This window comes from Polyodon spathula, chromosome 17 (genome assembly GCF_017654505.1).
Source record: "Polyodon spathula isolate WHYD16114869_AA chromosome 17, ASM1765450v1, whole genome shotgun sequence".
In the NCBI taxonomy this organism is placed as follows: domain Eukaryota; kingdom Metazoa; phylum Chordata; class Actinopteri; order Acipenseriformes; family Polyodontidae; genus Polyodon; species Polyodon spathula.
The window spans coordinates 23,641,284-23,657,143 of NC_054550.1; the positions used below are offsets into that span (position 1 = coordinate 23,641,284).

The following is a 15,860-nucleotide window of genomic DNA, read 5'->3' on the forward strand; positions in this document are numbered from 1 at the left end:
GAAGCCTTTTCTTCTAGTATCTATTTTTGAGCTTTCCAAGAGAAATTCAGACAAGTGTAAAAAGTGGGATATCTGGAGCAAATCTGATTAAATTGGAGCAAATAGTCATTGTTGAATCAGATCTGACATGGGCTTGCTCATAAAACAGATCCATGCTGGATCAGATGATTGAGTCACCTTGGTATTGAACTTTTTCACCCCTGTCTCAAAACCTGTGCCTGTGTTTTGTTTCTTGTAGTGTCTGGTGGGCGCAGCCGTTTGCACCTCATCGACTTGGGGAGCTGTGAGAAGGTACTGAGCAACAGCAGAGATGGGGGAGGTGGCCTCTGCTTATCCTTGACGGCGCTTGGCAATGTGGTCCTGGCCCTGGCCAACGGAGCCAAACACGTACCGTACAGGTAAGCCAGGGTCTTCCAGTCTCTTTACTACAAAACACGTCTTTTGTATACCTGTACTGGCTTGTGTTGTACTGAATAACTGGTTTGTTTTGTACATATTAAATTATAAACAATTTATCTGTCCTTTTTATAGTGGTAAAAATTAGGTTTCATATTTTAAATGGTTTTGAATTTATTCAGAATAGGCTATCAATTGGGTCCCACTTTTCCATTCAGTTTTCTCACTCTGTACAACTGATAAACAACAAGTTCAAGTGAAATGCCCCTTAATCATGCAGTGAGTGTCACAGTGACAGCTGGAAATTAAATCCAGGATTTCTTGACTTGTAGCCTTTTCATCTAACAATAAGACAGGAACTGCAACCACTGTGTGCTGTTTTATTAGTCATTCTTATTCCTGCTGAGTACAGAACTATCCTAATATATTTGTGTATTTCCATTTTTATCAAATCTTTTAAGCAGAACCATAGGCTAATTCATAGAAATGCAGAAGCTGCTAGCACCCAGGACTGGTTGCATGCAACCAGATGTGTTGAGTGAACGGACTGCGATTGGCAGCCAGGTTGTTCCTTTAAATGACTCTGGATGTTTTAATGTGTAATTCAGGGACAGCAAGCTGACTATGCTGCTGAGGGAATCTCTTGGGAATATCAACTGCAGAACAACAATGATCGCCCACATCTCTGACTATCCAGCCAATTACGCAGAAACCCTCACTACTATTCAGCTGGCATCGCGGATACACCGCATGAGAAAGAAAAAATCCAAGGTGAATGAGTTTACAAATTACCTGGTTGAACCCGTTTTTGTATACCCATTTATGTATTATTTTTGTGTGGGATTGACGCCACTTTGTTCCATGAAAAAAAAATACCGCATGACCTCTTTCTCCACCACACACACTAGCCCACATTCACATTATTCTGCAACCCAGTATACATCATTCCTGATGAATGTTTGAGTTTATTTGTAATATTTTGACAACTGCGATGAACATTCATTTTGAGCTAAGCATGTCCTGTTTTCCTTATTGTGTTCTTTACTGAACCACCTTATAACAATATGTAATATTTTCATGTCACAAAATATGACCTCACATTTACTGTCCCCAATACCACACATTTAACTCTTGAAATTATCGAATGTCATTAAACGGAATTGGTATGTGTTTTAAATCAGTAAAAGCTTGATTAATCATTTAATTGTGAATAAGGGAACAATGCAAGTCAAAGCAAGGACTAATCAGTAAACGAGTAGCGTAAAATGAAACCATGAACAGAAAATGGAACTGAGAAAAGGAAAAACAAGTGAAAAAGAGATTTTTAGTTGGCAAGTAGAAATTCAGTTTTGTGCATTTACTAAGTATTTTTTCTTCCTGTTACCAGTATGCCTCAAGCTCATCTGGAGGGGATAGTTCTTGTGAAGAAGGTCGAGTCCGTCGGCCGCCGCTTCTGAGGCCCTTCCATCCCCGCACCATTGCACTGGACCCCGACCTGCCTGTGCTGAGCATGTCAAGCGATCCAGACTACTCCTCCAGCAGCGAACAGTCTTGTGACACCGTCATCTATGTGGGACCTGGGGGTGCAGCCCTGTCAGACTGCGATCTCACCGACAATGAGGGCCCACCAGAATTTGTCCCCATCATCCCTTCGCTTAACCGAAAGCGTGTGAAAGAAGGCCCGTATTGCGCAATCGGGAAATTCAACGGAGACCACTTAAAATGCAACACATTTGCAGAGTTGCAAGAGCGGCTAGAATGCATAGATGGCAGTGAGGAGCCCTCTGCATTCACAGTGGAGGAAGGTCTTTTTGATGTGAAAGGGGGTCAGGTTTCCTTAAGGACTGAAAGTATAGCATCCAATCCAGGGAAAGAAGGCAGTGTCCCTTCCCCTCGGACTTGTGCGAAAGCAGCCACTCAAGGAAGCCTTTCCCCAAAAAGGATGCATCATTCTCCAGCTGCAGGTCTCATGACTAGTGGGTCTCCACTCAAGTCCAAGTGGTCAGCTGCCCAATCTGAAGGAGGGGTGGATGGTTCCTTGGAGCACATGAATCGAACAAGTGCCGACGGGGAGAAGGTGATTGTTTTTGATCAGTGCGGTAGTATGACCCAAGCCATTGCCCCTAAAGCACAAGAGCATGGGTCTGAGCCAGTGGTGCGGGAAAAGGCATACTTCAACAGGAGACCTTTGCCCAAACCTGCCCCTCCCCCTCCCCAGATGGAGGAATCTAGGAGAGTGTATCACGAATTGGAAGGTAGCTCTGTGACAAGGACTCCTCCTGTTGGAATGAGTCACCAGGCCCTTAAAATGGAACCTGGAAGTTCTCCAGATCTTGGCAAGATCCACCCCACGAGCAGAACACCAATAGACTTGTGTTCAAAGTTGAGGGGAACGTGCTTTGACCGAGATATCGTAACCACCACAGTCACCCTACAGCAGCCTGTGGAGCTGAATGGAGAGGATGAGTTGGTCTTCACAGTAGTGGAAGAGTTATCCATTGGGGGAATGCTGGACAATGGAAGGCCATCCAGCATCATAAGCTTCAACAGTGATTGTTCTCTTCAGGCCCTTGCGTCAGGCTCCCGCCCTGTCAGTATTATTAGCAGCATCAATGATGAATTTGATGCATATACCTCCCAAGTAGCTGCTTCTCGGGCCAACGTTGACCTGGTTTCCCCCTTTTCAAACCCCTTTGCCTGTTCTGGTAGTAGGTGTTCTTCTATCAGTTCCTGGCTCAGCGACGTGAGCTACTGCACTTTGGAGAGCGATGGTGTCCAGTCCAGCAACACTTACATGGATCCTGAGGGTGCTTTCTGTTTGGGTTCCCTGGGAATGCTCCATAAGGAGATCTTGTCACCACAGGGTGCCAAGAGCTCCATGAATGACAGTGGCTTTTGCTTCTCAGAACTGGACAGTGATAGTGCTGCTTCCAGCAATCTATCTCTAAATGTCACAAAGTGCCAATCAACTCCTGAATCTAGCAAATCAGCTAAAATGTCTGCCTGTCCAATGGGGAAAGCCAACACCCTCAACAACTCCCAAATACCCACAGCCCCACAAGTTGTTCACTGCAGTCTTCCCAGGAAAATGAAACCTACCTCAACTGCCGCTCATAGTGGCAGTAGCAGCATCCAGAACTGCTGTGAACTTCAACAGCAGGAGGGCAGACCAGATGACCCCTGGCTGATGCGCAAGGACAACCATTCATGCTCAAAATCCACCGACTCTGCTTCTGTTAGCAAACTCTCCAGAAGCGGCACAAGCATCCTGTCCAAGAGACCAGGCATGAACATTAGCATTGTGCCCTGTCCGGCCAAGTCTCAGGTGTCTTCCTCATCCCAAAGGGTGGTGGATGGCTGTGAGAAATCAAGCAGCAAAAAATCTGAGTTGCCCAGCAAAATGCCTCAGTTTAGGAGAGGTGCTACCACACTTGGTACAGTCCCAGTTATCCATAATCAACCTTCCTCTGAGTCCAAAGGAAACCATGAGGGTGCCTCAACATCTGGCAGCCTAAAGTCCTCCTCATTAGGGAAGAAGGCAACTGTGCAGAAAGGCAGCTTGCTTCCGAAGCCTGGTGGTACTTCACCTCCTGCACCACCTGTCCGTAAATCCAGCTTGGATCAGAAGAACAGAGTTTTGCTGCACCCCAGTGCCTTAAAATCTGCAGGCCAAGATGCAGGGACATTCTCTGCACCCAAGGCAGCAGAAGAGGAGGTTGTGAGATCAAAGTTTGAACCCAACAGTCACAAAACCTCAAGCTTAAAGGTCGAGCACACTTTGGCCAAAATGACTTCCAGTTTGATGCCTCGTGGGGCAAAAGTAGATGCTGGGCAGTGCTATGGAAGCCAGATGTCTCTAGAGAGATGTGATAGCTTCAGTTCAGTGGGATCCAAAGCTGGACTTTCTAGGGAAAACTGTGGTGCCAGCTTGGGCAACAATGGCAGGAACAGTCGGTCAGTGCCGAGGCTTGGAGTTCCACCCTCCACCTCCACCCCTACTGCTACCTCCCCGCCTTTCTGTGCAATCCCGGGACCACCGGGAAAAACAGGGCAGATCAAAGGCAGCATCAACCCCAAGGCTGTTGGAGTCAGTGGAAACAAAACACATAATTTGTCTGCCAGCAGTAGTTCCAAGCCCTTGACTTCCTCCATGAAGTCTCTCACCCCACCAACAGTACGGAGTGCCAACTTACCTCCTAATGGGAAGCCGCCAACAAGGTCCATGCCAGGGGTCAACGGCAAGCCAGGCCGGGGGACTATCATGGGCACCAAGCAAGCCATCCGTGCTGCCAATAGCCGGGTGAGCGAGTTAGCTTCTGGAAGCTCCGGGAAGGGCCACTTCAGGGCCTCTGGGGACTCGGACAGTGGTAACGACAGTGGAGTAAACCTCAGTGATGACAAGTCGCCCCTTCCAATGTTGCCTTCTCCCTATAGCAAAATCACTGCCCCCAGACGTGCACAGCGCTACAGCAGTGGGCACGGTAGTGACAACAGCAGTGTCTTGAGCGGAGAGCTGCCCCCGGCAATGGGCCGGACAGCATTATTTTACCACAGCGGGGGTAGCAGCGGCTATGAGAGCATGATCCGGGACAGCGAAGCAACAGGCAGCGCTTCTTCCGCCCACGACTCAATGAGTGAGAGCGGCATGTCCTCTTCCAGTCGCACCAGGACTTCCAAGTCCCCCAAGAAGAGGTCAGCCGGTAAGTTGTTCTGCCAGTTCTTGGTTTCAGATATTATATTATCTAGAGCTCCAGACAATTCTATTGAGTGAATTATTACAGAATCGAAAACTCTTTTTGGATGCCAATGTGCAATCTATATGGCATTAAAGTCCGAATGCATAGCCAACTTGGACAAACTAAAACTGGCAATAATAACGTTTACAGGAGTAAAAATGATTTCTAGATTCTTTAGCTGATGGAAACATGAAAAAACAAACTTCATGAATTCTGGGTATCATGTTTGTTTGCTGGTGTTTGAACACATGTTCCTATTAGACTCCAGAGACTCCCTTTTTAATGAGCGTTTTAGTAACACAACACCCTTTGTGATGAACGGAAGGGAAAGTCTGTAAGTAATGCAGGCGGTAACACTAAGTGACTTTATTGCTTCCCTAATGGTCTGGTTTAAAGGTAATTGGACTTGGTCTATAAATACCTGCTGATTTGCTACTAGTACAGCAGCCCTGTGATCGAAGTGTTTGCTGATCTAGAAGTGAAACAGTGTTTTAGAGTACAAGTGGCTTGTGGAATGCATATCGGTTTCTGTTTTGACATGCCGGGATAAGTTTTTATTTGTATTTGTTAGTTACCTAGGTCTGCTACAATAGCTTAATAATTGAAGCTTTGCAAGCAGAATGCAGGCCTCTCCAGCACAGCAAGACAGGACCTGCTTTTCACAGCACACATCTTACACCTCAAATTTATTCTACAAATCAATAGCAACAGCTGTTTAAAATTGCACATATTTATCAAAAAGGTATTACCTCCCTGATGGGTTTGAATTTGTTTTGCCCCAAAGGCAGTTCATACTGGATCTGTAGAGAAGGCATACTCTAACTTTCAAATGGATTTCCTACTTCTCTTTATCAGCAAACTGTTTCTTGCCTGCTGAAATCCTAATACATTTTTGCTCACCTAATACTTCAGAGAAAAGAATGACAGTTCCAAGCAACCCCACCTGTATTTAAATGGAAAATCAAAATAGTGTTCCATTTTTATAATCATATGTGTGTGTGTACATATATATGTGTGTGTTTAGTCTACATGTCGTATCTCTAGTACAGTGGATTAATTTTATTCTTTGGTGCTTTTTTCTTTCAAATTTGCAGCAGTGTATATTGAGTGTGGACATGTATTGCTTACTTTCCTTCAGCGTCTGAAGTTCCTTCTGTTTTGCTTTTGCATGTTATTTTTCATTTTATGCATGTCATGTAATAATTCATTGTATTATAAAGCTGAATCTGTACTTTTAATTTAGTTATTTCAATAGAACAATTTCAAAAGATTAATTCTCAAACTAAACACAGTAGGGATTCAAGGAAATCCATGTACATGGATTAGGGAGCGATTAACATGTAGAAAACAAAGTACTGATTAGAGGAGAAACCTCAAAATGTAGTGAGGTAACCTGTGGATGACTTAGATTCTGGTATAGTAAGCAAACTTGTTAAATTTGCAGACAACACAAAAATAGGAGTGGCAAACATCGTTACAGCAGCAAAAAAGGTCATTCAAAATGATCTAGACAGCATTCAGAACTGGGCAGACACATGGCAAATTACATTTAATAGAGAAAAGTGTAAGGTACTACACGCAGGCAATAAAAATGTGCATTATAAATACCATATGGGAGATACTGAAATTGAAGTTTATGGTGACTCAGAAATGTCTTCATCTAGACAAATGCAGGGAAGCTATAAAAAAAAGAAAAAAAAAGCCAACAAAATGCACAGATATATAGTGAAAAGCCTTGAATTTAAATCAAGGGAAGTAATGTTAAAACATTACAATGCATTTTTAAGACCTCATCTAGAATATTGTGTTCCGTTCTGGTCACCTTGCTACAAAAAGGATATTGCTGCTCTAGAAAGAGTGCAAAGAAGAGCAACCAGAATTATTCCTGGTTTAAAAGGCGTGTCATATGCAGACAGGCTAAAATAATTGATTGCTATTCAGTCTTGAACAAAGACGACTATGCTGCAATCTGATTCAAGCGTTCAGAATTCTAAAAGGTATTCACAATGTCGGCCCAGGGGACCCTTTCGACCTGAACAAAGAAACAAGAACCAGGGGTCACAAATGGAGATTAGATAAAGGGACTTTCAGAACAGAAAATAGGAGGTGCTTTTTTACACTGAGAATTGTGGGTGTCTGGAACCAACTCCCCAGTAATGTTGTTGAAGCTGACACCCTGGGATCCTTCAAGAAGCTGCTTGATGAGATTCTGGAATCAATAAGCTACTAACAACCAAACAAGCAAGGTGGGCCGAATGGCCTTATCTAGTTTGTAACCTTATATTCTTAATTAGAAATTCTAGAAATCACTGTTTTGTGGTTTTTCTCATTTTGTGAACTGTCCAAATACTTTTGTCTGCGACTTTATGCAGTTTTGGCTATAATGTATTACTCCTTGAAAGGTATCCTAGTTCTGTAGATAAATGTACAGAATGTATGCCTGTGCTTAATACACAACACATGTGGGACTGTGAATCCCAATGCATTACCTATTATGCCTCATGCAAACTAACATGAATTCCATATTCTAGAATATATGTATAGCAAATTATGTTAGAGCAATTAATTTACGAGGACAAGGGCCCAGGGTTGGAATAATATCAATAATCAGGCAAATTTTTGCAGTGCTAAATTTATCGCGTTGAAAAATTATCGATAATCATAATTATCATCTGTGACCCAATGAAGCAGGAAGCTGCTCTGCATTGATTAATAAGTGGCACTGAACTGTCTGTGTGAGGCTAAAACATGATCTGTGTGAGCACTGTGTACATCGGGAAGTTAAGTATTTTTTTTAAACAATATTCTTAGGCTTTAACTTTGTCATGGTTTCATTTTGATAATACGTTTGACAAAGCACCATTGGTTTACTAACATAAAAACACAAATACTGTTTGTAAAATTGAATAAATGCAAGCTCACTCTAGAAATGTGGAACTTTTGACTAATTATGTTGACGTTAGGATTTTTTTTAATGTAAATTGAATGTAATTGCAAACACAACCGTATGGCAAATGTGTAATATAGCCTAAACGACTTAGTTGCTTCTGCTGCTGCTTTATTTTAAACTGCAGTAAAGCCATGAGTACTATACTGCAGCCTATGCCCCGCACAGGGGAAAAAAAAGCTTATATATATATATACACACACACACATATACACACACACTACCGGTCAAAAGTTTTAGAACACCCCCATTTTTCCAGTTTTTATTGAAATTTAAGCAGTTCAAGTCCAGTGAATAATCTGAAATGGTACAAAGGTAAGCGGTAAACTGCCAGACTTTTAAAAAAAAAAAAAAAAAAAAAAAAAAAAAAAGTTTAGGTTACCAAAAACTGAAAAATAATGTACATTTCAGAGATATACAAAAAGGCCTTTTTCAGGGAACAAGTACTGGAAGTAAATTAAGCCTTGAAAGTTGATGCTAACAATTCCTACAGGTGTCCCAACATTTGTTGATTACTTAAAAACCCTCTGTCTGTATAAAAGCAGTGTTGGAACAGACTGTGTTACTACACCCTCTTAAGCATTATTTGAACAGTATTGTACTGCAGGGAGTAATATATTGCTATCATAATGGCGAGAAAAAGGCATTTAACAAAGGAAGACAGACAGACCATTATAACCCTTAAAAGTGTAGGTTTTTCCTTTAGAGAAATTGCAAAGAAAGCCAAGGTGACAGTGAGTACAGTTTCCTACACCATCAAAAGGCACTTGAAAACTGGAGGAAACTGACAGAAAGAGGTCTGGCAGACCCAAAGCCACAACAGAATCAGAAGTAGTTTCTGAGAGTCAACAGCTTGCGTGATAAGAGGCTCACAGGACAACAGCTTCAAGCACAGCTTAACACTGGTCGAAGTAAGCAAGTCTCAGTTTCAACTGTGAAGAGAAGACTTCGAGCTGCAGGTTTGACAGGTCAAGTGGCAGTAAGAAAGCCATTGCTAAGATGGCAAAATAAGAAAAAGAGGCTTGCCTGGTGTGTGAAGACACCAACTTCGTTCAACGCAGGGTTTTTGTACGCTGTCGATGGAAAGGAGGACACCAACTGTCAAATATGGAGGAGGAGGGGTGATGATCTGGGGCTCTTTTGCTGGATCCAGAGTCGGCGACTTGCACAGAGTGAGTGGCACCCTGAACCAAAACGGCTACCACAGCATTTTACGGTGCCATGCAATACCCTCTGGTATACGCCTAGTTGGTCAGGGGTTCATCCTACAGCAAGATAATGACCCAAAACTTACCTCCAGGCTATGTCAGAACTACCTTAGAAGAAAAGAACAAGACGGTAGGCTTCAAATCATGGAATGGCCAGCACAGTCTCCAGACTTAAACTCCATCGAGCTAGTTTGGGATGAACTGGACAGAAGGGTGAAAGCAAAGCAACCTACAAGTGCAACACATTTATGGGAACTTCTGCAACAGCGTTGGGAAGATCTTTCCGAACAATATTTGATTTCCTTTGTAGAAAGAATGCCACGAGTGTGTTCGGCTGTTATATCTGCAAAAGGTGGCTACTTTGAGTCAAAAATTTAGATTAAATTTTGTTAAACAAAACGATTCCATGATTTCTTTTTTATCTCCGGTTGTTTATTTGTTCTATGCTTTAATTTCAGAGTACATTGAGACATTAAACTGAGGTGTTCTAAAAAAACTTGAGGTGTTCTAAAACTTTTGACCGGTAGTGTGTAATATATATATATATATATATATATATATATATATATATATATATATATATATATATATATATATATATATATATATATAAATGGTGTTGCTATTGTGACAAAGGGTAGTTGCATAAATAGAAGAGTTAACTTTTAATAGAATAAGCAGTTTATTTGATTAAACTGTCTACATACAAGCAGCAATGTGCAAAGCTCATTATATATACAACCATATATACAGAGACGCACACAGCTTTTTTTTTTTTTTAATAATTACTTTGATTATCTTAATGGCAGATTTGCCACAAAAGTAAAGAAAACAAATGCTTCCAGGTAACCTTAGCAATTTTGTTTCATTATATTAATACATTTGGTGGCTCTTTTTTTATGAAAGTGCTCTTGAATTTACAAATGTTTAAATAAGAACAATTATATATGTATTTATAGGAAAATTACATCATTTATTAATATAAAAATTACAATAGGTGTATTTTTATACTTTCATTTGTTCTGGGCACTCGCCAGAAATAAAAAAAAAAAAAAAACTGAACACATATACTGTCTAGTTTTTTTCTTCTAAACTCGGTGACCGAGACTGCCAGTTGTTATGCTGCTCAAATATAAATTTGATAAATTACAATCATTTTTTGTTTTATTTATTCGCTCGATAAATCACGATTATCGTGATCATACAGACGATAATCGATAGCTGAAATTGTTCTAGTCAGAGTCGAGGCTTTAGGAATACAAAACTTTACTGTGTCAACAAAAGAGTCGTAAGGTGCAAGTAAATATGCATTTCAGTTATGTAATTCCATTTGAATTTCCACCACACAGGACTGCAGCGAAGGCGTCTGATTCCTGCTCCCCTGCCAGACACATCATCCTTGGGGAGAAAGCCTAGCACGACTGCCCAGTGGGTGGACCTGCCGCCGCTGCCTGGGACACTGAAGGAGCCCTTTGAGATCAAAGTCTATGAGATTGATGATGTGGAGCGACTGCAGAGACACCGGCATGAGGACCCTTCGGAGGTCAGCACCCTTTTCCAGCAGATAAGACAGAAACACCAAGCCATGATTACAGCATGTGTCAGGAATGCCTGCTTTAAACTCTGTGTAGTTACCAGAAGTGCAACGGAAGCCGATTACAATTCAATTGCTATAAATGTTAATTTAAACTATACACATATTGTGGTGGCCTGGAGAGTAGAGAACACAAATGCAATTACTTTCTTTGGTTAATTGTGTTAAATATGACTGATTTAGTGGATTGTAAAGGGAAGAGTTTGGTGGGGGAATTGGGAGTGGGAAAGGATCGGTGAATATGTAACAAATGAAGATCTCTTACTATCTTAGACTGCTTGATCAAACTTTATCTGTCCCGTCACCAAGCATCATTAACTCTTCATATAAATGTGGAAGTGAGAGAGAGCAGGGGCTTTTGACATATGTATTAAAGCAGCTGTCTGGTAATTTGATTTAATTCTAAATCATCTTATTTTCTTCTTTTTCTTTTACAGCAGCCATTCCAGGAAGTTGAAAAGGTATGTAATAAAGCAGTAGATGTACAATAAACTTATTTAAACAGAGAGATACAAATTATATGATTTAGCATCACTCTAGCCCACATTTATGCCAACAAGGTAGGTTTAATAAAGTCAGATGGTGGTAGATGGCTGTCTAAAAAATATAGACACACCACCAAGTGTATTACTCATTCAGCAGGTTTCAAAATATTACTGAAGGGTATTTAAACCCAATGACACCACACAAAAAAACTGGAGTGATAATGTAGCAATTTGAAATTATGTAGGAATTATAATGACCAAATACTAAAGATAATGGGCTTTAGTGTATACAGTAGACTGCCATAACCTAAATTTATTTTTTCTTATAAAAGGGTCTGCTGTATTTCAACACAAAATTAAAGCTTCTAGAGAGGCGTCATCATCAGATCAGAGAGCTGAAGGCAAAGCATGATATGTTGAAGGTAGAGCTGGAAGATACAAAGCAAAGACTGATGATGGATCCTGGAAAGTGGACAGGGGAGTGTAAGTACTTGAACACAGACCTCATTTTTCAATGAACTTCAACAAAAAGCCATCTCTCTCTCTCTCTCTCTCTCTCTCTCTCTCTCTCTCTCTCTCTCTCTCTCTCTCTCTCTCTCTCTCTCTCTCTCTCTCTCTCTATTTTTGCTTTGATATCCCATCTTGAATTTGTTATGCAATTCTAAATCTTGTCATATTTTGAAGGACTAATTCCCTTTTAAGTACAGTGGATTTACTTCTGCAGCAAATTAGCAGGCAGATAATTGAATTTAAGCTTTGCTGTCAGAGGATTTGAGTTAACAAGGTTTTGCAGCTGCTTTGGCAAATAACCACAAGATTATTGAAAAAATATTGTACTTGATCATTTCTGTTTTTTTTTCTCTTTAGTCAACTGACTTTCCCCCCACTTCTTACATTTGTTCTTCTAAAGCCTCTCATGCTGGGAAATGTGGGGCTGGAACTGTAGTAGACTCCCTTGTGGCCACAGCGGTGACTTCCAATTAGAAGAAAACTATGAGGCAAAGATCAAGAGGGAACCCCCCCTCCCACCTTATCAATAAGAAATGATTCCTGTGCAGAATTTCCACACAAGCTGTCTAGTTGCTTTTTAACATAAATAACTGAACAACTGAAAACGGTGGTCAGCAGTTTTATATATTTGTGAATTTCCAGTTAGTCTGTGTGTACAGCCACTTGAACTAAATATGCTCTTTTCAGACAGAACCCCAAGAACAGAATGTTTTTCAGTGCCATTCAACAAAATGACATTTTGAATTAGCAGCCGCAAATGTTAAATACCTTTGATAACCAGATAATTCAGGTTTAACAAAACCTGAACCTGTAAACCTTGTCTCATTGCAGCTGTTTTTTTTTTGGTATATTATTTATTAGCTGTGGCAATTAATAGAGCTACATTTTACATATTATTATGACTATTTTCATGTTGGCCCCTTGATGTCACCCCAATTTATAAATGTTGAAAAGAAAGCTTGCTTTTATTATTATTATTTTTTTACATTGCAGACCAAGTATTCACAGAAAACAGTAAAGTTTTATTTTGCCTTATCCCACGTCCTATCTGAAAGACACTATTTACAGTGTAAGAGACGATTGCCCCCACAATTGTTCATAAAGGGACGGTCAGATAGTGTAATACTGCAAAGAAACCTACCCCCACCCCCCACTTGCCAGACATAAAGGAAAACAAGCATGCATGCTGAAGAGCCACCCTACAAAACCAAAAAAATTCAAATGAGAGCCTTAAAATCAATAACCTGTTATTTTCTCACAACATTCCATTGGTAAATATTGAGTTGTTTCTCCTAGCCCCTTGAGTGTATATGCTTTACACTGTCTGCCAGTGAGGACATTTACCATGCATCTGTTCCTCACGTCAAGAAGAAACCCATGATGAGAACAGACGTGTTAAATAAATCACCTTTTTCCCCCCACAATGTGAATCAAAGGGTGTTACAAAGTGATCCTCACAGGAGCTCTTACTTCTGCCTTTATCAAGGTCTTTCTAACCCAACTAGGTATCAAAAAAAGATTATCTTAACCTACTGCAATTCTTAGTCTCTTTGCTACTATGGAATGTATGTGGTGGTTGTTGCTGAGCAGTGTTCAGTATTTTTGATTGACATACATAAAGGGCCATGTCACTGCTGTGTGTTTCTTCTTATAAAACTGTTGTTTTCTGCCTAGATTGTATTTGGACAATGTTTGTGATTTGACTAGATGTTTATAGTACCTACAAGCAAATATGTTTCTGTGCTGAAATCTGTAGTTTATTAATACTTGGTTTAACAGAACCTGATTTAGCAGCAATCTTGGACTACCTTACCTAATATTAGGTTGTCTAAGATTAGTTCTAATCAGGGTTTTTTTTTTTTTTTAAAACTTAGACTGTGTGACGAGTCCAACCATATCTTGATTGTTAAACTCTAAGAACTCAAGTTCTCCACTGCAGCCATTGAGAACCTGAGCTGTGTCTGGGTTCTTTTATGAGATGCATTTCTAACGTGCTTCTTATCATTGTCGTTAACAGTTGAGGTTGAACTGGGCCTGGATGAGGAGTCCCAGGAGTATTTGGAGGCACTGGAACAAGCCACTGAGGAGCTGGAGTACTGTGTCAACCTATGCAAGTCACACGTCATGATGGTGACCTGTTTTGACATTGGGATGGTCTCTGACATGCAAGATGGGCTGCGAGAAGTCGAAGTTTGAAGGAGAGAGAAGTGAAAGGGAACAAAAGAAAAAGGAATCTTTACAGAGCCATTTCTTTTGGAGGAGAACATAAAGGAAAGACATGCAGTATTAAAAACACTATGAGTAGAAGATGGGAGAGGAATGTGAGTAAAGACTTAATGAGGAGAAGGTGGCTTATAAAAAAAAACAAACAGAAAAAAACAAAACTGTACAATTCTGTGGTGCCTCAAACCCTATTGTGGAGAAAGAGGAAGACTGAAAAAGAGCATACAAACTGTTTCTGCTCTCCACACGGCAGAAGGAAGCGAAGCAAACCAAGAAGATATTCAACTAAATCCGAAAGTGCCTTTTTTAAGCAACTATTTTTTTTGTATTGGTGCTTGTATTAAAACCAGCATACCTAAGCAAACCCTAAACATATTCCTATTAAGAAAAAAACAAAACAAACGTATTTTATATTGTATAGTGTATTTATATGAGTATACAGTATGTAAAAAATGTCATTGTAGCATCAAAAAGCAATAAGTTAAATACTATTGCATCCCAGACTTTGCCTTCTCATGTCAAACCTCAGAATCGACTTATACTCATAGTCATAAAGCCTTTAGAAATTTTGTTCTCTCTTCTTTTTTTTTTTTTATATAATATGAACATAGAAGTCAGACTCTAAAGGGTTCATCTTATACTGGGTTCAAACTTGATTTCCATAAGTGTTTTTTGACAGTGAAATGGATTTGCCATGTCTTTTTGGAATTCTTTGCCATTTAAATAACGTGTCTTCAGTTTTTCAGTTGCCTTGACCATGGCAATTCCCAATAGATGTTAAATGCAGTACAGTAGAACCTTGTTGTTTAAGAATTGAATGACACACTTTTTCAACTCCCTCCAGTCATGGGAGTAGCATATTATCAATGAAGTCTAAGCACATAACTTTGGCGTTCTGCTCTAAGGTGCTACACCTTGCCCTATGCACTCTTCTGGTCTGGCACAGTGAGACGATGCAGACCTCGACAGTCTAGTTAAGTCTGTTTAAGGTGACTGGTGAGAATCAGAAACTGACAGGCAGTGTCTGGAGGTTAACTTGCATATTCTGTTGTCTACTCTAGAAGGAGTTGCCAGTGTTTTATAAGTAAATAAAAGATCTATACCAAATCTTGACAACCCATTTGATAGATCCCCCCCATTAGCAACAGAGTCAGGGTTATTTTCAATACTTAGCAAGCATAAATAAATTGTGACAATAATAGACAGGCTGTGCTTTTGTAATTCAACTTAAAATGATCATTATTAAATATGCATAACCTGTGATTCACTGTTTTATTGGATTCTGCCAAGTCGATTCCCGTAAGGTTGCTGTTAAGTCCAAAATGTGGGTGTTGAGGGGGGGGGGGGGGGGGGGGGGGGGGGGTTGCTGCAGTATGTACACTGTTTTGTCATTGAAGATGTGCACAAAACAAACATTAAAATTTAAAGCTACAATACACAGTGCAAAGGCACACCATGGAAAAACACATCTGTAGGTGAAAAACACTAGAATAAACGTGGCTAGATTTAAAAAATATGAACACGTGAAATTTTCAGGCCACTAAAATAAATTGCAAAATTTGCAAGTAAGAAATTGACCAGTGTGAAAACACAACACGAAATACATTAACGTAGCATCCAAAGTAGCACTGTAGCATTAAAATGTTCAATACTGTGTGTGTGTATATATATATATATATATATATTATATATATATATATATATATATATATATATATATATATATATATATATATAAAAATATAATATTGTAGTGTAACA

At 40.1% G+C, this 15,860-nt stretch overlaps 1 protein-coding gene across 7 annotated transcripts in view; it reads left to right on the forward strand.

Moving 5' to 3' along the window:
• The window catches only part of LOC121329894 (kinesin-like protein KIF26A), a 124,389-nt gene extending 108,940 nt beyond the window's left edge, over positions 1-15,449 (forward strand). For 5 of the 7 annotated variants that reach the window (XM_041275885.1, XM_041275886.1, XM_041275888.1 and 2 more), the window contains 7 exons: positions 239-398; positions 1,005-1,167; positions 1,784-5,096; positions 10,637-10,830; positions 11,319-11,342; positions 11,699-11,849; positions 13,894-15,449. In XM_041275885.1, coding sequence (XP_041131819.1) covers positions 239-398; positions 1,005-1,167; positions 1,784-5,096; positions 10,637-10,830; positions 11,319-11,342; positions 11,699-11,849; positions 13,894-14,072 — 4,184 coding nt within the window. In that variant the 3' untranslated portion in view covers positions 14,073-15,449. The remainder of the gene's footprint in view (positions 1-238; positions 399-1,004; positions 1,168-1,783; positions 5,097-10,636; positions 10,831-11,318; positions 11,343-11,698; positions 11,850-13,893) is intronic. The other 2 variants (XM_041275887.1, XM_041275892.1) reach the window with 1 other exon arrangement.
• Positions 15,450-15,860: the final 411 nt, after the last annotated feature.